The sequence below is a fragment of the Halichoerus grypus genome, chromosome 8 (genome assembly GCF_964656455.1).
Source record: "Halichoerus grypus chromosome 8, mHalGry1.hap1.1, whole genome shotgun sequence".
Lineage (NCBI taxonomy): Eukaryota > Metazoa > Chordata > Mammalia > Carnivora > Phocidae > Halichoerus > Halichoerus grypus.
The window spans coordinates 47858141-47881548 of NC_135719.1; the positions used below are offsets into that span (position 1 = coordinate 47858141).

Sequence of the window (23408 nt, forward strand, 5' to 3'; positions counted from 1 at the left end):
CTAGATATTCAGGGTTTTTAAAATGAAGGTCCATTTTATTCTTTAATTATGATAAAATGCTAAAATTAAATAACATCTATTTATTTGGGGACAAAACATGGCTTCAGAAAGAATGATATGAAGCATTTTATTAATTACCAGATTCTACGGTTTCTGAAACACAAAAACAGTAAGATAGTAGAAAATGCTATTGCATTAATTCTCTTGGCTATCTCAAACATTTTAAAAAGGGTATTTACATCTGGGGCTTCAGCGCTACAACTGGGCTGGGGTAAAAGTGTTTTGTTCTTTTTAAATTTTTATTTAAATTATAGTTAATTAACATACAGTGCAATATTGGTTTCAGGAGTAAAATTTAACGATTGATCACTTACATATAACACCCTGTGCTCAACACAAGTGCCCTCCTTAATGCCCATCACCCATCTAGCCCATCCCCCACTCACCTCCCTCCATCAACCCTCAGTTTGTTCTCTAATGTTAAGAATCTCTCATGGTTCATTCCCCTCTCTTTATTTTCCCCCATCCCATATGCTCATCCGTGTTTTTTTTTCTCTTAAGTTCCACATAGGAGTGAAATCATATTCTCTGACTGATTTTTTCACATAGCATAATATACTCTAGTTCCAGCCATGTTGTTGCAAATGGCAAGACTTCATTCTTTTTGATGGCTGAGTAATATTCCATTGTATATAGGAATGAAATAAAAATTTCATTTTACCCATTCATCAGTCGATGGACACTTGGGCTCTTTCCATAGTTTGGCTATTGTTGATAATGCTGCTATAAAATATCGGGGGGCTGGGGTAAAATTGCTTTTAACAGAACTTTGCTTTCAATGTCAAATCGACAGCCTCGTTCAGGGTTTTCCTCTCGCATCAATGTTTTTGAAATCAAACTCTCTACCACATATACAGATTTAAAATGCAAAGACATTACCACTCAAAAAAATGTTTTCGTTTCTCTGGTTTTAGGATTAACCTGACCTATTAAGGTGACTACAGAAGGTAGAAAGGAAATTAAAGACTTGCGTTGCTCAATAACATCTGGTAAGCCTCTTGCATGATTACTGAAAAATAATCCATATTCCAAATGGATTAAATCAACATTTCTGTTGTAGAAAAAACTGAAACATAAGATACTTAATACATTACAAAGTATTTGGGGGGAACACAAAGCGAACATATTACCTTACAGAGGACTCCATCAGCCGACTTCACTTGAAATGCACCTGGCTGCAGGTAACCAGGTTAGTAAAGGACATCCTTTCTTCCAGGCTACCATTCAATGTTAACTCAGAAACATCTGTAAACAGAGATCAGAACTGCTTACCAGCCTGCTGGCCTTTCTAGTATATACTGCTGAATGTTACAATAATCAAGAGGTAATCTGAATGACATGTGTCTTCTACTTTGAATTCATGAGACAAAACCCAGCAGGGACGATTCCTTTAAATAGTAAACCCTTTTCCCTGCTCAGCAGGGAGTCTGCTTCTCCCTCTGACCCTCCTCCCTCTCATGCTCTCTGTCTCTCATTCTCTCTCTCGCAAATAAATAAAATCTTTAAAAAAAATTGCTAAATAGTAAACCCTTTGTGCACTGAAAACGTGATTAAAGAAAATACAAAGCAGATTTTTTTTTTTAATCCTGTATTTTTAATTTGGGAACCTACTGCTTTATCTTTGTGTCTCATCCACTGTGGTTAAACTCTTTTTCCAATCTTAACACATGTTTCAGAAACCAATTTCCACTTGGGATTTCTAGTCTTAGGGCCAGACACATATGCATTTTTTCCTCTGCTGAAGACTGTTGTATTTAAAAAATAAATGGTACAATTAACATTTAGATGAGATTATGTCCCCATTCTTGTGGGTCAACATTTTGGTTTCCACATTCTCACCATTCTCAACAATCATTTGCGGAGCGCCCCCTGGGAGAGTGGCACTCTCCCGGACACTGATCTTCTCCCCTGTTCACTGCAAATCATTATTCTCTTCCCCATGACATTTCTTCTCAAGTCTTCCAGCTTTTGATCCCAATGTTTTACTCTACAATATCACAACATGAGATATCTTGAAAAGCTAGTAGTTGACCTAAGTGCTCAGTCCAAGGAAGCAGAAAGTCTAACCTCTGAAATGCGTATGATGTTTGGCAAAAATAAATCATGACTGGGCTTTAATATTTACACAATTGGGTCTTTGAATAGCCCATACTGCTTACAACTGAGGGCCTCCTTCACCAGTGGGTCTTGCTTTGGGCTGAGGACTGAATAATTTCTAGATAAACACATCAAGAACATAAGATGGGGAGAAGAGGTTAAAAAGTTCTAGCCAAAATGGAGTATGAGTGCTTTCCCAAGCACGCAAATATACGATTTCGTAAGAATTCCTATTTAAAAAAAAAAAAAAATTCCTTATTTTCATAGATGGAGTCATTGGAACAATGCATCAATAAATTGTTTTAACTCTAACCAAAGTAAGTTTCACTCTTTTTTGAAGTAATCTGCATCAAAGACTCTAGAAGTTACGTTCAATCTATTTCACTTATTCAGCATCATTGAAAAAGGTGTTTAATCTTGCATGAATTTCCTCATAAAACAGGTTTAATCTTTATGTACTAAAACTTACTTTGAAACGGCATTTTCCAAAAATGTATCACATATGTTCATAGCTTTAAAACTTTATTTTTAATCATAAAATATAGGTCTTTAAAAAAGAAAAAACAAACCTGAAACAACACAGGTAGAGAAACAAAATGCTTAAATTGGTGGTTCTCAAACTAGTTGCACAATAGAATCCCCTGGAGAACGTTAAAAATCACTGATGTCCAGGCACCAGTTCCAGAGATTCTGATTTACTTGGTCTTGGTATTAAGACTTTAAAAAGCTCCCTAAATGATTTTAATGTTCACCCGAAGCTGAGAACAACCCCTGCCCCCACCACGCCACACCTCCAGGTTAAAATTTCATTGTATCCTTCCAGATCTTTTCTTATGCCCCATTCTCCATATTTTTTTCCACGCTTTTGCTACTGTAAACAATATCACACTTGTTCATAGGTCTTTTTCCACATGTCTGGTTTTATGTATGGAATAAATCCCTACTAGTAAAACTACTGGCCTACAAAATGTATTTTAAATTTTGGTGGATATCGCTCTCCACAGGAGCTGTACAACCTTACACTTCAACCGGCAATGTGTGAGGCTGACCACCTCTTCACATCCCTGCCGGGACTATACACCAAACTTTTTGATCTTTGCTAATCTGCAGGTGAAAGATGGTATCTCTGGAATATAAATGTGCATTTCTCTTACTATACGTGGGGCTGAGCACCTTTTATTTTGAAGATGACATCTGAATTTCCTTTTTAATAAACTGTTCGTGTTACTTGCCCATTTTTCTATTGAGTTATTAATATATTTTTCTTACTGATTTAAGAGTTCTTTATATACTAGGCAATGTAGCCCCTGAACATGAGCTGCAAATTAATTTTCCTTGTTGTTTTGCCCCTGGTATTTTTTTGTCATGCAGAAATTTTTCTAATTTTATATGGTTGATTTTCAAGCTTTATACCCTCCAGGTTTCATATCACACTTAGAAAAATTTTAACTGATGGTTCTCAGGAAAATTTTTCAGTTTCTTTAGGACTTCTACCGTTCAGCCATATGAATAGAGAAGTTTCCATTATGCTTGAATCAAAAAATATTCTGGGGAGAAGAACATTTTCTGGAAATAATTTTGCAAGGTATCAATCTCTAAAATAGAACTATTTGTATAGCTCTGCAGTTCAACAACCAGCAGCAGTGGCTGACTATAGGCCTTTGAAATCTTTTCAGATTCTGTCTTAAAACTATCAGATTTGATTTTGGATAATCATCGCAATATCTGAAATGCAGCCATTTAAGACCTATACAACGAGAGGACTGCACCATGCAATCCACACACACGAAGATAACAGCTTACAGGTGCTTGCTGAAGGAGAAATACTTGGAGCCAGCTGATTACGCCAGGGGCTCGCACACATTCTCTGACTGACTTGGACCATATCTGACAGAACATTAGAAGTATCAACCCTCCTCCTGCCCCCCAGAGAAGACATTAGGGCAGAAATATCATCAATGAAAGAGTGCACAAAAGAATGAGCTGGAATTCCAACCTTATAATCTGTTTTTACTCCCTGTATCCCTATTGCTTGACCTCTTTTAATAAAAGATCCTCTATCGAGGATAATGAGAAAAAGCATTCTTCCAGGGTTTTTTTCCAGAATAAATATGTTTTACACCTGCAGTTCAGGAAAATCCTTTAAAACTGAGCACGAGAGCTATCATATGTGCTAGTAAAGATTCTGTTTCTCTTCTATTGGCAGAACTTATCTGAACAGATGAAAAACCATCTTTACCAGATTTGTGGAAGCTCAGATGGTCTACAGGTGCGCTGTCACTCAGCTGCCAAACTGTTTTCACCTTCTTCTGACCACCACTTATTTCCACTTGCCATTTCTGTGGCTTCTCACTAAGGAAAGAAAAAACATCAAAGGGGGAAAAAAAAGCCCGAGTTATTTCCTTCCTTATTTCTTCATTTCCTTCCTCCCTCCATCCCTCCCTCCCGTCCTTCCTTCCCTCCACACTCATTAGAGAAATCCTGATGTGAGAGGCACAGAGGAAGAAGAGACGAACAGGCTGCAATTCTAAATTTTGGGTTTTGAGTCCGAACTACCTACGGGACACTGACGTTGGGCATTCACATCTAACAGGCATCCAGAAACACGGCCTGAAGCTCAGGAGCTAGAGACATGAGTTATGAATCATCATTAGCACAGAGGAAGCGAGGCCTTTAGTATGAATACAATCAGCCAGGGAAGACGGAAAGAAAGAAGAAAAGGAGGGAGAAGGTGAAGTTCTGGTGAAAACCCACATGAGAAGCAGGCAGAGGAAGAACTTGAAGAGAGATCTACTCTCAGTCTTGCAGGTACACCAGAGAGATAGTTAAAATTAAGACAGAAGCTACATCACAGAAATGAAGCAAGGGGATAGGTCCAAGAAAGGAATAGTGTTAAATGCCAAACAACCTTGTAAGTGCTTACTTGTAAGGAGAAAGAACTGGTGGGCCAGCTAATGACACAAGGGGCTAAAACATACTTTTACTAGAAAGTTGTCCACCAGATTTGGCAATTAGGAGGCCACTGGGGACCTCTGCCAGAGCAGTTTCAAGGAATGACAAGGTTTGGCTGAGAAGGAACCAAACTGAGGGAGGGTATAAACAGAGTGGCTTGGGTAGAAGAGAAATTTCAAGTACATTGCATGCAGAGGGAAGAGTCAGGGAGACTATCATTGGAGGCAACCTCAGAGTCTACGTGGATGGCCAATCTGTCACCTTAGCCTCCAGTCCCCATACCTCCCCAATCCCAAACCCTCTCACTCCCACAGCCATACCCTTGACTTTGTCATCATTACCCTGATCACTTCCTTCCCAATCTGTCATTTCCCTTCTGGCTATATTTTCTGCCCTATACTGTGAAGGAATTACAGACTGAGAGAAAAAATGAAAGACTAGAGGTCCACAGATAGAAAGAGAAAAGACAAAAGAAAGTCTGGGAGAAGAAAGAGGGGGAACTCCTATCAGATGATAGTCAAAGAGCAAGAAAGAGATGATTAAGGTTTCAGAGGTGGAGTAGCTCTTGGTCATGAGATCCCCAGGGGAAGGACACAGAAACTGCCCAGGAATTATAGCCAGGCTTAAAGTATAATTTTTTTTTTTTAAAGATTTATTTATTTGAGAGACAGAGAGAGAGAGAGAAAGAGTACATGTGCACAAGTAGGGGGAGGGGCAGAAGAAGAGGGAGAGGGAGAAGCAGACTCCCCACTGAATGAGGAGCCAGACATGGGGGCCTGATCCCAGGACCCTGAGATCATGACCCGAGCCAAAGGCAGACGGCCACCCAGGCACCCCCCTTTAAAGTATAATTACTAAATTGCTGACCTTTGATATAAGCTTTTTACAGCAGTTGGTCTGACTGGCAGCTGAAAAATGTGTTGCTCATCAAGAGGATTTTGTTTGTAATATTTTACGCAGGATCTAAAACAAACAAACAAACAAAAACCACCACCACCAACAACAAAAATGGACCTCTTTTGGAAAAAAAATGTCCCTTGGAGATAAAGGCTTTCTGGTAATATAAAGCTCATATGGGAAACTTTTTATCCAGTACCACTAACCAAAACAACAACAAGAATAATTTCAGGGCCACAAAAGTAAACAAACAAAACAATGCCCCCTCCCCCGACACAAAAGTTAGGTCGCTTTTGACTCTGAAAGGAAATCTCATTCAATTTTTTTCTCCAATTTTTAAAAATCAATAGAAGACATATTTCTCACAAATATAAAATATACTTAAGTTGAGCCAAAGTAAAGGCATAAGTGGGGAGAAAGAGGTTATCAGAAAAAGAAAAGCAAAAGAGAGACAATGATACAGCTTCCATGGTTTTCAGACTCTGGGGAATTAAAGAGTTAACTCATTTACCCTATTCATCTTTTTTTTTATTTATTTAACACAGAGAGAGAGAGCGAGGGCAGGAACACAAGCAGGGGCAGCGGGAGAGGGAGAAGCAGGCTTCCCGCCGAGCAGGGAGCCCGATGTGGGACTCAATCCCAGGACCCTGGGATCATGACCTGAGCCGAAGGCAGACGCTTAACGATGAGCCACCCAGGTGCCCTACCCTATTCATCTTTAATGAAAATAAATCTTTTAGATTCTGTAAACAACAATAATTTCAAACTTTTCCCTGTACAACGGAGACAAATTCTGATTTTGGGAAAGGCCATGGTACATTTCCTTCCACAGGGAAAAAGCCAGCCCTTCCCCCGGATGGTTCTCTCATTCCAGTGTGAGGCTTCAAATACACGTAAGACACCAGCAACCCACGTAAGAGGATAGTTCCAAACTGTTTCTGGTCAAACTGATCAGCAGAATCTCTAAAATTATAGCAGCACTGTTGACAGAGGTATGGTAATAATAGTTGGTTCCATTCAATTACCACATGGAGATCTAGCAATGATTCGTTTGGCCCCAACGTATAAGGATAGAAAGAAAAGAAAAGGAGGGGCGCCTGGGTGGCTCAGTTGTTAAGCATCTGCCTTCGGCTCAGGTCATGATTCCAGGGTCCTGGGATCGAGCCCCACATCGGGCTCCCTGCTTGGCAGAAAGCCTGCTTCTCCCTCTCCCACTCCCACTCCCCCTGCTTCTGTTCCCTCTCTCGCTGTGTCTCTCTCTATCAAATAAATAAATAAAATCTTTAAAAAAAAAAAAAGAAAAGAAAAGGAAAGAGTCATAAAGCACCTATTAGGTGTTGGGTACTTATACACAGGCCATCATTTAACCCCAACAACCAACACATGAGGTTATTAGTTCCTGTCTCTAGATGAGAAAACAAGATGCAGCGAAAGGAAACTTCCTCAGGAAATCAGAAAGTGCTAGAGCCAAGTGTCGAACCTGAGTCCTTCTGAATCCAAAGCCTTTCCCTTCCTCCGACAGGGATTGAGAACCCTTCTGGTACTGTGAAGACACGCTGTACAGATTCCAGCCTAACTGATAATAAAAACTGCACAAATTTCGGCTCCAGCTATTTCACAAGAGAATTCATGTTCATGTGACAGGAACAAGAGAGCAATACTTACTGTGTTAAAGCAAAGAGGAGCTCGTGTTGGGGCTTAATGAAAAGCATGCAACTGACTAATATTTCTAGAATATGGTGGAGTTTTTGAACACGATACACCTGTTCTTGTATATCTACTGATGGAGTAATGAAATATTCCTGGAATGAAAAACAGTATAAGCAAAATAGGGAGTTAAAGAACAAGAACAATCTTTACAAAGATTGCTACGCTTGCTAAACCTCAACTATGCTTGATCAATGCGGGGGGGAAAATGGAGGCAGCCAGGGAGAAATTTACCACCTTTCAATATTATTCTTCAGACTAAACTATACGTGAAGTCGTTACTGAGAATGTTCTCAGCAAACCGTTACATTCTCTGGTCTAAACAAATCCAAGAACTGCCTTACCAAGGAGGCCTGAGTGGGGTAACTAATACCACCCATCGAGCTCTTCAGATGGAATGACTGGCAAATCCACAAGATAATTCTTAACTTCAATACCTTTACCGGGTTGACGGAAGTGTCCACCTCTAAAAATAGGTAACAAGTACCAAGAAATTAATCAAGTGTATTGATAAGCTTCCACTCATCTATTATTGGTAAAGTGGTACAACCGTTTAAAAAAAGAAACTTGGCAATGTATGTCAAGCATCATAAAATGCTCAGACATCCTATTTCTGAGAACAGCTCCTAAGGAAATAGTCCATGGTAAATATGGTAGGTGGAATTCTATGATGGCCCCCAAGATTCCCACTGCCTGATGTACACATCTTGTATAATCCCTTCCCCTTGAGTGAGGCCAGAACTTGTGAATATGATGGGATGTTACTTCCATGATATGTTTACTAGATGACTGCCTTTGAATTAATCAAAAGGGAGATTATCACCTGGTCATCACTATGACCTACCTAATCAGGTGAGACTTTTAAGAGAAGGTGAAGCATTAGAGATCCTGTTGGCTCTGAAGAAACAAACTGCCCATCCACAAGCAACCCCTAAAACCTGAGACTGGCTGTGGGCCAATAGCTAGGAATAAAATGGGAACTTTGGTCATCAGGCCACAAGGAAATGAATTCTGCCAACAACAAATGAGGGAACTGAGGAGTAGATTTTTCCCTAGTCAAGCAGGGGGATGACACCTTGATCTCAGCCTTGTGAAACCCTAAGCAGACGTCCCAGGTAAAATGTACCGAACGCCCAACCCCAGGAAACTGTGATATAATACATCTGTGTTCATTTACGCTTCTAAGTTTATACTCCAGGAGTCCCCCCTTTATCCAAGGTTTCACTTTCCATGGTTTCAGTCCTCCTGAAAGGTCAATAGTGGTCTAACACTAGGTCACAACACCTACATCATTCACCTCACTCGATCTCATTGGCACTGTGTCATCTCACATCACAAGACCGGTGAGCATAGTAAGATATTTTGAGAAAGACAGAAACCACACCACATAACTTTTATTTCAGTATATCATTATAATTGTTCTATTTTTAGTTATTGCTGTTAATCTCTGACTGTGCCTAAACTTTAGGATAGGTAAGTGTGTATAGGAAAAGACACAGTATACATAGGATTCAGTACTGCCCATGGTAATCCCTCATGGATAGGTGGGGACTACTGTAATTTGTTATGCAGTAACAGAAAACGAATACAGTAAGGAAAAAGCATCAGAATCATTTGAAATAGGAGAGGACTTGTTTAAAAAGACATATTCTTGAGCCCCAGGCCTATGGAGTCACTAGGGCCCAGGAATTAGCAATTCAATAAGCCTTCAAGGAGATTCTCCAAGTTTAAGGACCACAAACCATATTAAAATAAAAAACAGGCAAATGAAATGACTAGGGGGGATTCATGAAAATAAGGAGTACTTTATCTGCTATTTATTTATCTGTCTACTTATCTACCTGTTTCCTAGGTCCTAGGACAGCGGCTGGCACAAATAGGTATTTAGTATCTACAGGTAGAATGAATAAAAGAAAAATCAACTTTAAAATAAAAAAACAAACTCACCAAATGATTCAAAGATGCAAGTTCCTGACCTAGTAAGAAAAAACACATAAATGCAAATAAGCTTTGGGTATTGTTTATTACTTGATAAGGAACCTAAGTAAAATTTCTCAGAGTTCATATATAAAAGGGATGCTCAAGCTAAATAGTTCCTCAGAAATGGCCAAATTTTCTGGCATGTTATACATTAAATATATATTAATACTACTCTAAAATGATCACAGCTTGCCTCTAATAAAAACAACCAAGTGTTGGGTATTAAAACAGCATCCCACAAAAAGGTTTTTTTTTTATTTACTACACCAACCTTGTAGGATCTCAAAATGTTTGAACTCAAAACACAACCAAACAAAAACTAGAGTTCTATTTAATCGAGTATCTCTATCAAGAAGGAAACTAAATGTCAGAGAACAGAAGTGCTAATCTCCCAGTGAACCAGAGCCAAAGCCAGAGCTATAAATGACTAGGGCCAAGTAGAAAGAGAACATCTGAGAATACCTACGGCTGATGATTGTGAAGTGCTTTTTAATTTTTTGAGCTGGGAAAGGGACTCACCTATGAAAAAACTGATATAATCTTTCTTTAGTTTGTCCAGACCAATTTCCAAAAGCATCTTGACTGGAATAGTCCCACTGAGAGCAACTGTGTCCATGGTTCCATGATAAGACTGATGAATCAGCTTACTGAGTAAACTGTTACTCCCACTATGGAGCTAGAAATAATAAAAATATATATATACCATAAATAAAAATATAAACAAATCCAATAAACAAAAGAGAAGCAAACTGCATTAGCTATGAGCTAAAAATGATAAGCGTGCATTTTTAGTCTCCTGATACCATAAATTGTTTGAATAAAAAGCCCTAAGTTATAAACATGCCCATTCCTGAAGTGTCATTCCTATATGATTTGCTTTAGTCCAAAGCAACTATGAAGAGGTTCAACTGATCACCCCCAGATACAATTCCACCAAAGAGAAGACAGAGTTGGTCCTCTGAAGCTTTGTAACTAGGACTCCCTTTCTCCTAGCTCATTAAGTGCTCCTGGGCATCCTTCCCAACACTGAGCATCTTCCTCTGCACAGAACACCTGCTACTTCGGGACAACTCCCACCCTCGCTGGTCTCTACATATGTCAGAAGGCGCTCCTTGTCTACAATATCTCACATACTAACTAGATCATCTGCAAATCAAGAAGGGCTGTGAACTTACAGATCTAACGCATGTACCAAATGTTAAACACTTCATTTTAAAGATACCTGAAATACTGGACATTTTCTCACTGTCTGTCATCTCTAAGCTCCATCATAACCTTTGACGTTTCCCTCGTTTTAATAAAAATGATTTCCGTGTTGTTTGCACTCATTGCACATGGCAGGGATATACTGGCAAACGTCTCACAAACACAGAAAGTCGCGTGAGAAAACCAGAATGCCTACAGCCACCACCGCCCAGTGAGGGGCAGCACTCACATGCCTCCGCTTTGCAGCGGATCTCTGTGCACGCCCATGAAAGTTTCTAAGTTTTGGAGTTATGAATTGGCAGCTACCCTATTTCAAAGAATTCCTATGAAATGAGGAATCTTTTGGTTTCTAGTTTTTTTACTTAGCTTTTCCTTGATTGTAAAAGCACAAGTACATTGTGGAAAACCCATAAAGTGTAGAAATGTAGAATGCAGTTGGAAAAACTCATTTGTAACCCTAGCACCAGAGGCAACTGCTTTAACGTTTTGGTATATTTATTCCCAGGTTTTTCTCTCCAAAAGTTACTTTCTTTATGCAATAATGTATAGTCCTTTCTTTTTACTGCAGACTGTAAGCACTTCACATCATCTGTCAGCATCATTTTAGCAACAACCACAAATGCCATTATGAGGCCATATCATTATTTACTTAGTCCATTAATGTGAAATTTAGGTTATTTATAACTTTTTGCTACTATAAATGAGGCTGTGGTGACTATTCTAACACATAAAATCTTGATACATATTCCTATGTATGAGTTTAGGGTGGATCCTAAGAAAAAAACTAATGATTTAAAGGGCATGCATGATACATTTTGAGGATCTCAATGTATTATCCACAATTGCTTCATAGAGAATATCCCAATTTGTGCTCTCATCAGTAGTATGTGAGAATGATCATTCACAGCAACAACTACAGTACTAGTATCTTACACATACTGAACACTTAATTATGAGATGGGTGCTAGTTGCATTACATGAATAAAATTATTTAGCCCTAATGGGGTGCCTGGGTGGCTCAATGGGTTAAGCGTCTGCCTTTGACTTAGGTCATGATCTCAGGGTCTTGATATAAGGTCTTGATCTCAGGTCTTGATATAAATCAAGAGCCCCACATCGGGCTCCCTACTCGGCAGGGAGCCTGCTTCTCCCTCTCTCTCTGCTACTCCCCTTGCTTGTGCTCTCTCTCTCTCAAATAAATAAATAAAATCCTAAAAAAAAATTTTTTTTTAAGCCCTAAAACAACCCTATGACATAGGTACTTTTCCTACCTCTACTGTACAGATGAGGATGCTGGGGCATAGAGACGTAAAGAAACCTGCCCAAGCTTACACAGCTAAGAGAGTAGCAGGGCTGGATTCAAACTTAGGCAGTCTGTTCCCGGGCCTATGCTGTGCAGCTGAAAACGTGTTCTAACACACACTATTAAACTTACCCATGGCTGTATATCACCACGTTGTAGACTCTGCATGATCAATGTGAAACACTTCACCAAGTCTTGATATGAAATCACACCTTGGAAAACAAGTCAGTCCAACATTACTTTCCTGGTATTTTTGCAGATCAAATATATCATCAATCTTAAGGATAGACAAATAAATAGAAGTATCTGTACTTTATAGGTGGGGGAAGGGGAAAGAAATTAAAGGCAAAAAAAAATTTAACACATTTCTAAAGTAAGAGAGTAAACTCACTGTCACAAAGTAACACAGTGCAATATTAAGGAATATCTTTTCCTTTTGCTAATAATTATAATGCCACTAAGGTGGAGGTGTTTATTCATATAAATGTAATATAAAAGCCACCTACGTCTTATACTCAAGGCAGGAGAGAAGAACAGACTCTATGAATTGCCTTATCTTAGTATAATTCTTGAGTACAATGTGCCAATTTATCATTGAAATGAATTTGAGAAAATAGGAACCAGCCTTCCACGCAAGACTAGTACTACACTAGTCCTGTATTATTTTCAAAGACTTAAAAGTAAACCTAACAAATGACAGGAAACATTTTATTTCACAGTCATGACAGACACCTACTACCACTCATTTTGAACCACAGCTGCTCAGCAAAATCCAGATCCCCCCGTACTGTGAAGAGACATTCGATGGAGCGATCAACCGCAGCAGTGTCATGCTTCACTGTCTGAAAAAGCAGGTTCAGAGAGTGACTCAGTTTATTAAGCAAGAAAAGGAATAGTTCAAGGCCAGTGAGCTTTCAAATGCTGCTCTGAGAAAATGGGGATCCACAGATGGGAATGAATTTTCTACACCTTCATTCAATCGTGAGGAGAGATCAATCAAGTGACAGTGAAAAATGGGACCCCTAAAATTGTTATACAAGTGTGATGCCTAAAAGCAAGCATTCAACTTTCCTTCGATGCAAAAATACTTAAATGACATTTGTCTCCATTTTCCTGTTTCATCAACTGACAACCTATTTAGCTTAATTTAATGATACCAGGAAAGGCATATTAACATATCATCTCATAGTATATTAGTATAATAATACCATCTAATAGCATCTTGACTTGGTCATTTCTGTTTCTCTGCAGTTGATCAATTAATAATACGTACGTATTACTTCTCTTCAATAGCATTTCTTAGTCCTTAGGTAAAACAATCACCAGTGCTGACATTAAAGACCAACAAAAAACTACCCTTAAAATGCTGCCTTAGCTAACAGACACATGAAAAAATGTTCATCATCATTAGCCATCAGGGAAATGCAAATCAAAACCACACTGAGATACCACCTTACACCAGTTAGAATGGCAAAAATGGACAGGGAAAGAAACAACAAATGTTGGAGAGGTTGTGGAGAAAGGGGAACCCTCTTACACTGTTAGTGGGAATGCAAGTTGGTACAGCCACTTTGGAAAACAGTGTGGAGGTTCCTCAAAAATTTAAAAATAGAGCTACCCTATGACCCAGCAATTGCACTACTGGGTATTTACCCCAAAGACACAGATGTAGTGAAAAGAAGGGCCATATGCACCCCAATGTTCATAGCAGCAATGTCCGCAATAGCCAAACTGTGGAAAGAGCCGAGATGCCCTTCAACAGATGAATGGATAAAGAAGATGTGGTCCATGTATACAATGGAATATTACTCAGCCATCAGAAAAGATGAATACCCAACTTTTACATCAACATGGATGGGACTGGAGGAGATTATGCTAAGTGAAATAAGTCAAGCAGAGAAAGTCAATTATCATATGGTTTCACTTATTTGTGGAACATAAGGAATAACATGGAGGACATTAGGAGGAGGAAGGGAAAAATGGGGAGGGGGAATTGGAGGGAGAGATGAACCATGAGAGACTATGGACCTGAGAAACAAACAGGGTTTTAGAGGGGAGGGGGGAGGGGGGATTGATTAGCCCGGTGATGGGTATTAAGGAGGGCACGTACTGCATGGAGCACTGGGTGTTATACGAAAACAATGGATCGTGGATCACTACATCAAAAACTAATGATGTAATGTATGGTGACTAACATAACATAATAAAATTAAAAAAAAAAAAATGCTGCCTTAGCTATACCAGATCCACTTGAAATAGTACGACATGAAGGATAGCAGTACAACCAAATTTTAAAAGCTATTTCAGTGCACATTTCTAACTGACAAGAATCGCTTACCTCTGTGTCTTTTTTTGTAGAATCACCAAATCCATCCAGCTTATTTAAGTCTAGAAAGTAGAAAAGCTTGTTAACTCTAGATTTTATTTTTCTGCTTTCTAAATTATTTCCATCCTAATCCTATTTTCAAATGGTAAATGAGGACAGTAGAAGTATAACCAGGGATTTTAGCAAATTACTTGACTCTACTGGAGGTTATGATGTACACCCACCAGGTGGGAGTGCGGGGATGAATTGAGATACAGTGAAAGCCCCTGACACACAACGTTGGGCACATGGTAGGTGCTCAAAGGTTTCTGTTCCATCCCTCTTTTCCTACAATCTCAAATACAGCTGTGGTATATAAAATTTAAATTCAATGCTACTCTTAAAATTACTTAGACCTCTACTGTTAGTAATTCAGAACAAATCTGTCCCTCTGACCATGAGAGACCTCACAGCTTTATAAATTTCCCAACCAAAAAGAATACCAAGCCTAGAAAGACAACTTATTTTTAAATTTAGAAAGTATAAATTCTCAACTAAGAAAAATCAACAATATACAGAGCATGAGTTAGGAAAATAAAGACCATTCAGAAATTCCTGCACAAGTTCAACAGCAGATTTTACTTCCAGAGGCTCAGGCCATTCCGTTACACCAGTCCGCAAACCATCAGCCAAAACCTAAGGGAGATTAAAAAAAAAAAAGAAATCCAAAAATTTTTTAGCAAAAAAAAGATAGTTTAATCAGTAGGAATATATTTAATAATAATACCAGTCATTATAACATTTCTTGAACATTTAACCATGTCAGGAACAGTTCTAAGTGTTTTATATGTAGAATGGTATTTAATCCTCACAAAAACCCCATCAGGCAGATATTACCATCATCCCCCATTTCACTGAGGCCAAGAGAGGTAAAGTAACTTGCTCAAGATCACACATTATAACAGTGCCAAGACACACACCCAGCAGTCTGGTACCAAAGATGGTGTTCTAAGGGTGATGCCATGTGCGTCAGTGCTGCCGAGGATTCCAGACTAATGAACCTGCCCTGAAGACACTTGTAATTTTGGTTAAAAAGGACTGATAATCCAGGTGCAATAATCAGGCAGCAAAAAACGTGAAACTGAATGGAAGTTTATATAAAGATAATATAAATGTATATGCCAACACATACAGTATCTACACCAAAGGAAAGGGAGACCAGAATAGCCAGGGGCACAACGTGAAACATCAGCTGCGCGCAAATGTGGGGCCCAGGAGCTGCACAGCAGGGACGGAGCAAGGAATAACATGAAGAGGGTGGGGCGAGGTCCAGCCGTGGTGGAGAAAACACCTATGCAACAGTGGGAAATGAGATCAGAAGGAACAGGGGCTAGACATATCTTAAAGCCTGAAAAGATTTTTTTACTTCATATGAAAGACAACAGCCATTGTTGATTTTTTGGCAGGAACGTGACATGATCAAGTTGTTAAGAATTCGTGTTAGAAATACCCAGGATGGATTCTAAGGAAGAGAAAGTACAATGTTTCTCAATAGAGGTGATATCATTTTCCACCCCCGGGGGGGTCTTTGGAAAAATGTGCAGATAGTTTTGGTGTCACAATGACTGGGGGTACAAGGGCACTTTGAGCATTTAGTTTGGTAGGGGCCAAGGATGCTAAGCATCTTGCAATGTGTACAATGGTCCCAAAGCATAAAAAATGGTTCTGCCTAAAACGCCCATAGTGTCCCTGTTGAGAAACAATAAATGACCATTAGAGTGGTCCAGGAGGCAGGTGATAAGAGCTTTAACTAAGATGGGCAGTGAGAAAAAGCTTAAAGGAAAAAAGGAACAGTTTATTAGAAAGGGGGGGAGAGAGGAAGGGAGATGTGGAAAAAATAAAAGAAAAAATCCTAGCTATTTACAAAAGTACAGGGGACTGAGCTTGGAAGAGATTATGGCCATCTAAGATTCTGTGAATTTATAAGGGAGGTTATCACAAAACATGGACTTTCAAGTCAGATGGACAGGCATGCATTTGAATGACAGACATGTATTTGAATCAGGTCTTCCACTTAGCAACTGCTGATGTCTCCAGCAAAATAACTGATCCATCCAGCACCACCTGCTTGGCACACAATGGCAGCTTCCAGTTGTGGTGGTTATGATGAAGGATAGTTGGAAGGCAGACAGGCAGGAACAAGGGGCCCTGCCGTAAGAGGAAACCACCCTTAAAAGGATTTTACACCACCTTGGAAGAAGCCCTCCACTCTTTCCCATGTGATAGATAGGGGACAAAAATCTGATTGGATGACAGGTGCAGGGAGGGTTAGTCAGATTAAAACAGCCGGCTAACAAGCCCATAAAAATCCCTAGATTGAGAAACTCTGGCGGCCACCTTCTCGGGTCCCCTCCCTCTTTGGGAGCTTTGTACTATCACTCAATAAACCTTGCTTTGCTGCCCACCACTCTGTCTGTCTACCTTTTCATTCTTCGAAGCAGCGTGACCAAGAACCAGGGCCTGGAAGGAGAAAACATCCTTCCGTGTTAGTGTGGTGGTAGCAATAGTTCTTACTAAACTAAAATAGAAGGTTTCTAGCCTGGGAAATTGAAGGAACAGTGGAACCACAGACAGAAATGGGGGGGGGGGGTTCTCTGAGAGGATCTTGTCTAGAGAAGATCTCAAGTTGCATTTCGGAAATACTGTTTGAGGCAACAGCCCTCTACTCAACTGGGAAATAATTTGGTGGAAGTGGGAAGGAAGAGGAATGGTATCAGCTTGAAGAAGAGAGTCTGGAGTTCCCTCAGAATGGCATTAGCCAAATCACTGAGTGACAAGCTCTCTGCCAGGGTGTGGAGAGAGAAGGGCAGAGACATGAGGAGACAAGTGTGATGGAAGCCCACAGGAAGGGTCCTGAAAGACGAGCTTTCCAGAGAGAAAGTTGAGAAAAAAATACCAAGTTGTATACAAACAGGGAAATAATAATCGGAGGTGAAATATCAGAAATGCTTGGTACTGTGCTAGATGCTGCAGGCAGGGTACCTGTCACTCAAGTCTAGGAGGGGAGACAGAGAAGCAAACACATCACTGTGTTTGATAAACACTCTGACAGGAGGTGTGAGTGGAGCGCTCTCGCAGCACAAAGCACAGGCAGCATTAGCCAGTCTGGGGGATCAGTGCAATCATCCTAGGTGAGGATGTCACAGAGAGCTCATCCAGCACCGGCGGGGGGAGAAGGGCATGCTAGGGAGAGCAAGACGCACTCAGCACAAAGTGACAGTGTGACAGGACCAAGGTACAATAAGCAGGCCAGGGTTAGGGGTTCGGTGGGAGTAGAAGTAGGGTGTGAGATTAAGCTAAAGAAGTAAGTAGGAGCTAATAAGAACATGAAAAGATGCTCAAAGTCAGTAAGCCATCAGGGAAATGCAACTCAGAACCATGAGATACCACTTCATCCCCACTAGGATGGTGAAAATAATTAATAATAATCATAATAAAAAGGCAATACCAAGTGTTGGCAAGGATATGGAGAAACTGGAACACACACTGTTGGTAGGAATGTAAAATCGTACAGCCACTTTGGAAAACAGTTATAGTTTGGCAGCTCCTCAAAAGCTTAAACACAGTTATCACACTGACCAGCAACTCCACCCAAAAGATGTGAAAACATATGTCCCACAAAACTTGTACAAGACTGCTCATGGCAGCATTATTCATAATAGTCAAAAAGTAGAAACAACAGAATCGTCCATTAGCTGGTGAGCGGATGAACGAAACGTGGTATAGCTATACGATGGAATGCTATTCGCCGATAAAAAGGAACAAAGTACAACAAAGTATTAACAAAGGTTAGTGGCCGCGGGGCTGGTGGGGCTGGGAGGTGACTGCTAATAGGTACAGGTTTCTTTTGTTGAAAATGCTCCAAAATTATATATGGCCACGGTTGTACAACTCTGTAAGTATCCTAAAAACCACTGAAATGTGCACTTGAAACAAGTGAATTTTATGGGATCTAATTTATATCTCAATAAAGCTGTTAAAAAAAAAAAAAAGTAAGTAGGGCAGTGACTGGATATAAATGGTTCTCTATGCCAGGCTAGGACATTTCAAATTTCTACTGCATTAAAATGAGGCACCCCCTTGAAATTCAGTTTGTAGAAGAGTAAAACTCACTGAGACATAAAATTCTTGAAACACGTGCTCACTAATCCTTAGCATGAATCAAAATCCCAGTTATCAATAAGCAGATTATACATGCATTTGGAATAAATTGGCAGCTGACCCACCTAAAAAGAGGGGAATCCATTGTATGAATAGAAACCGAATACTCCAGTAAAAAGGGGTAAGAAGTGTAGCTCTTAACTAACTAATGCTCCCTGTGATTATAAGGACAACTACCATGCAGTAAAATCATACTGTCCAAATTGCCGAGAGTATCTACTGAATTCGTAACATTTGGAATAAATCTTTTTTTTTTTTTTTTTTTAAAGATTTTATTTATTTATTTGAGAGAGAGAATGAGAGAGAGCACATGAGAGGAGGGAGGGTCAGAGGGAGAAGCAGACTCCCTGCTCAGCATGGAGCCTGATGTGGGACTCGATCCCTGGACTCCGGGATCATGACCTGAGCCGAAGGCAGTCGCTTAACCAACTGAGCCACCCAGGCGCCCTGGAATAAATCTTGAACACAAAACAAAGTAACAATGATATTAACAAACATTTTTATGAAAACATAAAATTTAATACAAGTCACAAATTCCAGAAGGATACTCACAAGGAGAAATTTCAGTTCTCTTTGAAGATGATTCAAAGGACCTCTGGGCTCTCCCGATTCCACTTTAATATTCTAAAAAGTTCCCAAAGTCAGTTTTCACTGGTAATGCCATCTTCTCTGCACAGTAGTCAGTTACTTGCATTTCAAACTCCCCACACATTAAAAAATATATTTCATAAAGCATTAATGAACTGAATAAGTAGGGTAATACTCCATTTAGAACATCACCCCCAGAGATACCATAGATCCTGTCCATCCCAATAAGTAACCTAAACTCATGCTACCAACACCTCTCTCTATACCCTGATTGTGCCTACCTGGAACAACTGCTCTCCTCATACCCTCTTCTCCTGCCCTTTCCCACTGAATTTCCAAAAGAAAGTGGGAGAAATGTAAATAAATACATCTTAAGACCCAGTGACAAACTCAGCATTACCACATACCAAAAATAACCACCCCCTAATAAATATGTTCAATAGACTCCTTCTAGCTAAACCAACAATGTGCTGTCTTAGCCAGAGGTCAAAGTTTTAGGAACTTTCTAAAACCTTAAAAAAAAGGGGGATAAAAGGGGGAAAAAGTAAATGCCATTGTATGTAAATTCCTATTGCAGGAAAAGAAAAGCATTAAGAATATAATTATCCATCATCCCACGACCCCGAGGGAAACACAATTAACACTATCCAGGCATCTGTGTACACAGTTTTCAAAAACATAGTTGAGATCCTACTGTATATATTGTCTATTTCTTTTGTTTGCTTAACAATAAGCATTTCTTATTATCATTAAAGACACTTTAAATCATGATATTTAAAGAATGTATAATATTTCACCAGGGAAATCTATTTTAAGCACTTCCCTCTTAAACAGTCAGATTTGTTTTTAATATTTTGGACACAGTTATTATCACTGTGTGGAATATCTTTGCACATATATTTTTGCTACCAATTCCGATTAACTTAAGACAGATTCTTATAAATGTAAATATAAGGTGAAAAGCCTTAATAGTATAATGGTTCTTGATGTGTTGCCAATATTTGCAATCTTTTAAGAATAGCAGAAATAAGTCACTTTGATGATTTCACTTGGATCCCAACTCAAGAGACTTTATTAATCGCTAGAAAATTCTAAAGTTACATAATGGCCATTGTGGGCAACTGACAGATGAGGTCACCTGGCCAAACCTCCACTGGCTGCCCCAGTGAGACTTCAGGAGTCGGCTGGGCCTCTCAGAACCATCCAGCAGTGCTGGGGCTGGAAGTATGCAGCACCAGCAGCAAGCAAGTTAAAAGTAAATCCGCATTGAATAAACTCAACACAAAACAGGGTTCACTCTTACCAGAGCTGCAGTTGAAGAAAGTGGGGGGGTTTGAAGAATCTCATCCACAGGACTCCACGAAATATCCAAAGTGATTGTAGTTTGTGATGCAGCAAGTGTGTCATCCAAGGCTGTGGACTTAAAGAGCTCATACTGGGCGGAGCCCCTGGCTGTTACCTGAAAAGAGCATATCCGCCCACTATTAGCTACGCTTTCACGTGGCCAGAGGCCTGTTATCAAAACTACCTTGGTTTTGGGCGCCTGGGTGGCTCAGTTGGTTAAGCGACTGCCTTCGGCTCAGGTCATGATCCTGGAGTCCTGGGATCGAGTCCCGCATCGGGCTCCCTGCTTAGCAGGGAGTCTGCTTCTCCCTCTGACCCTTCCCCCTCTCATGCTCTCTCTCTATCTCATTCTCTCTCTCAAATAAATAAATAAAATCTTAAAAAAAAAAAAAAACTACCTTGGTTTTTTTTCCCAGCAGAAGAAAAAGTGCCATACTTTTATCCCAAATGGAAAAATAACACAATTCTTTTTCATTACAAAGACTGGCTAAAAGGCAAGGCAGAATCTATTTTTAGTCATTAGCTGAAATGAAAATGAACACAAAGATTTTGATACTACCAAAAAAAAAAAACAACAACATGTAGTCATATTAGGAGTGAAAAAAACCCCACTGAACTAGGGAGGCAGGTCCATAACTGTCTGAAGAAACTAATGTGAGCAGAAGAGAGAAATACCTACCGTAGATAAGTGATGTCTTTTCTTATGTGAACTTTTCAGGTCTTCAAGATTTACAGAGTAATTTTTATCAGCTGTAAGACATAAAAGAAAAAATAATTTTAAAGGTACAATTCAAAATTAGACTATTAGAGTTGGAAAATGACAACCCCTCAAATTCTGAGGGTACCACAACTTTACACTAGTAACAGATGACATTAAATTTTAAATCCAGATGACATCTTGACAAAGGAAGGAAAATGGAACAGAGGTCAATACTGAAACCATGCCCCACTGAGTTAATGAGGTTGAAACACAGCAGAAAATTTAAAGCTGGTTTTCAGAGACCTGTTTCTCTCTAATCAGCTACTGTGTCTTTTCAGAGACCCCACTGGCTGTCTCTGCGGAAGCCTGGACTCAAGGTCAATTGATATGGCTCCAGCCTATGAACAAGCAAGGCTCTGCATCCCTTACCCGAGATAATGAGCCCAAGACCCCGTCATCCAGTTTCCACGGGCTCATGAAGCATGCCCATAGTTCCTTCTCCTTGTCCTAAGATAACCTCCTGGTGTCAGAGACTGAGTCATGCCTTGTTCTGGTGTTAATCTCCACCCCAAAGTGAACATGGGATAGATGTTACCTATGTTTGCCGGATATGCATGCTCCATCTTTCCTCATGAATAGTCACAAACTTCCCCCTCCCTTTTCATCAATATGTATGCAATCTCAACCCCTCGGATCATAAAACTTGCTCAGTCAGGAAGACAGATTTGGGAATACTCCCCTGCCTGCCCTCTCGACGGGCTGCCTTTCTGATTATACAATTTTCTCTGCTTCAAACCCAGTGACTCAGAGATTTGGTTTACTGCACATTGGATACAAATCTGATTTCAGAGTTTAGTAAGAATCCTACTACCAAAAATATAATTAAACATCTACTATGAGATTGGAATTATATTGTCATTATATTCCACTTTTTTATCCTCCAATGAAAATTTCCAAAAATACACACATATAAACCAAATGAAACCCAAATAAAACTAACAAACAAAGCCATAAACTCCTGTTCAGATTTCTGGAGATCTGTTTCTGGAATACCTCCTACATGCCGCAAGTTACACACCAGAGCAGGTTCCTGGTGGCTAACAGGTTCCACTGTGTGCACTTCCCTCTTCACAATATGTTTTCAGTAAAAACCACAACACAGTAACAGCACAAATAAATAAATGCACACCCCCCTCCATAAATGTAAGATGAGTGAGCTCTCACCTTTACAACTGACTGTATATAAGACAATTCCTGTAATGCTGTTATTTGTGGTGACAAGCTCAGCTCCCAGCCAACAGGTCCCTTCAGGATCTGAACTGTCACACCTTACCCACAGGGGAGGAAGGGCAGTAACTGGATGATTAATCTTCAAGTGGGTCATATTAGGATTGTGAGCCATGGTGTAAAGTCCAATTAACTGCCTTGAAAACAAGAATAGGAAGAATAAACTGTAAGTAGAAACTGTCCATCAATCAAGTTTTCTTTTCCAAAGATATCATGAAGGGCATCTACGATTCTGACACTGACTGATCTTACTTCTGGTCACCAACTAAGATTCTGCACCCAACTCTAATGTGTGGGGTTTTTCCTCATACCAAGTAATTTTCTGACACCAGCTGGGTGTCCTACAATTCAACCCAATTCTGATTCTATCTACCCAGAGACAGCATCAGATGCCACAGGTTAAGGGCTCAGTCCTACAAGACGCACCCCAGCCCATCGCCACCCACCTTTAGATGCCAAAGGCAAGTCCAGGTTGTCACCTGTGCTTCTGACTGACCAGATATAGATCAGAGGTTCCAACAACCTCCTCCTTGGGTTCAACTGATTTGCTAGAAAGACTCACAGAACTCAGAAAAGCACTTTACTTACTAGATCACTGGTTTATCATAAAAGGTTATAACTCAGGAACAGCCAGATGGAAGAGATGCACAGAGCAAGGTATAGGGAAAGAGTGTAGAGAGCCCATGCCCTCTCCTAGTGAGCCACTCTCCCCAAATCTCCACCTGTTCACCAACCCAGAGGTTCTCCAAACACTCTCCTTT

General features: G+C 39.9%; 1 protein-coding gene across 3 annotated transcripts in view; it reads right to left on the minus strand.

Moving 5' to 3' along the window:
* Window positions 1-23408, minus strand: part of ZWILCH (zwilch kinetochore protein) — a 38752-nt gene that overhangs the window by 2815 nt on the left and 12529 nt on the right. For 2 of the 3 annotated variants that reach the window (XM_036087089.2, XM_078079167.1), the window contains 14 exons: window positions 22585-22784; window positions 21340-21410; window positions 20620-20775; window positions 19281-19352; window positions 15110-15203; window positions 14541-14590; window positions 12939-13044; window positions 12335-12414; window positions 10213-10369; window positions 9661-9689; window positions 7672-7808; window positions 5977-6072; window positions 4397-4509; window positions 1191-1305 (listed from right to left, as the gene is read on the minus strand). In XM_036087089.2, coding sequence (XP_035942982.1) covers window positions 1217-1305; window positions 4397-4509; window positions 5977-6072; window positions 7672-7808; window positions 9661-9689; window positions 10213-10369; window positions 12335-12414; window positions 12939-13044; window positions 14541-14590; window positions 15110-15203; window positions 19281-19352; window positions 20620-20775; window positions 21340-21410; window positions 22585-22784 — 1450 coding nt within the window. In that variant the 3' untranslated portion in view covers window positions 1191-1216. The remainder of the gene's footprint in view (window positions 1-1190; window positions 1306-4396; window positions 4510-5976; window positions 6073-7671; window positions 7809-9660; window positions 9690-10212; window positions 10370-12334; window positions 12415-12938; window positions 13045-14540; window positions 14591-15109; window positions 15204-19280; window positions 19353-20619; window positions 20776-21339; window positions 21411-22584; window positions 22785-23408) is intronic. The other variant, XM_036087090.2, reaches the window with a different exon arrangement.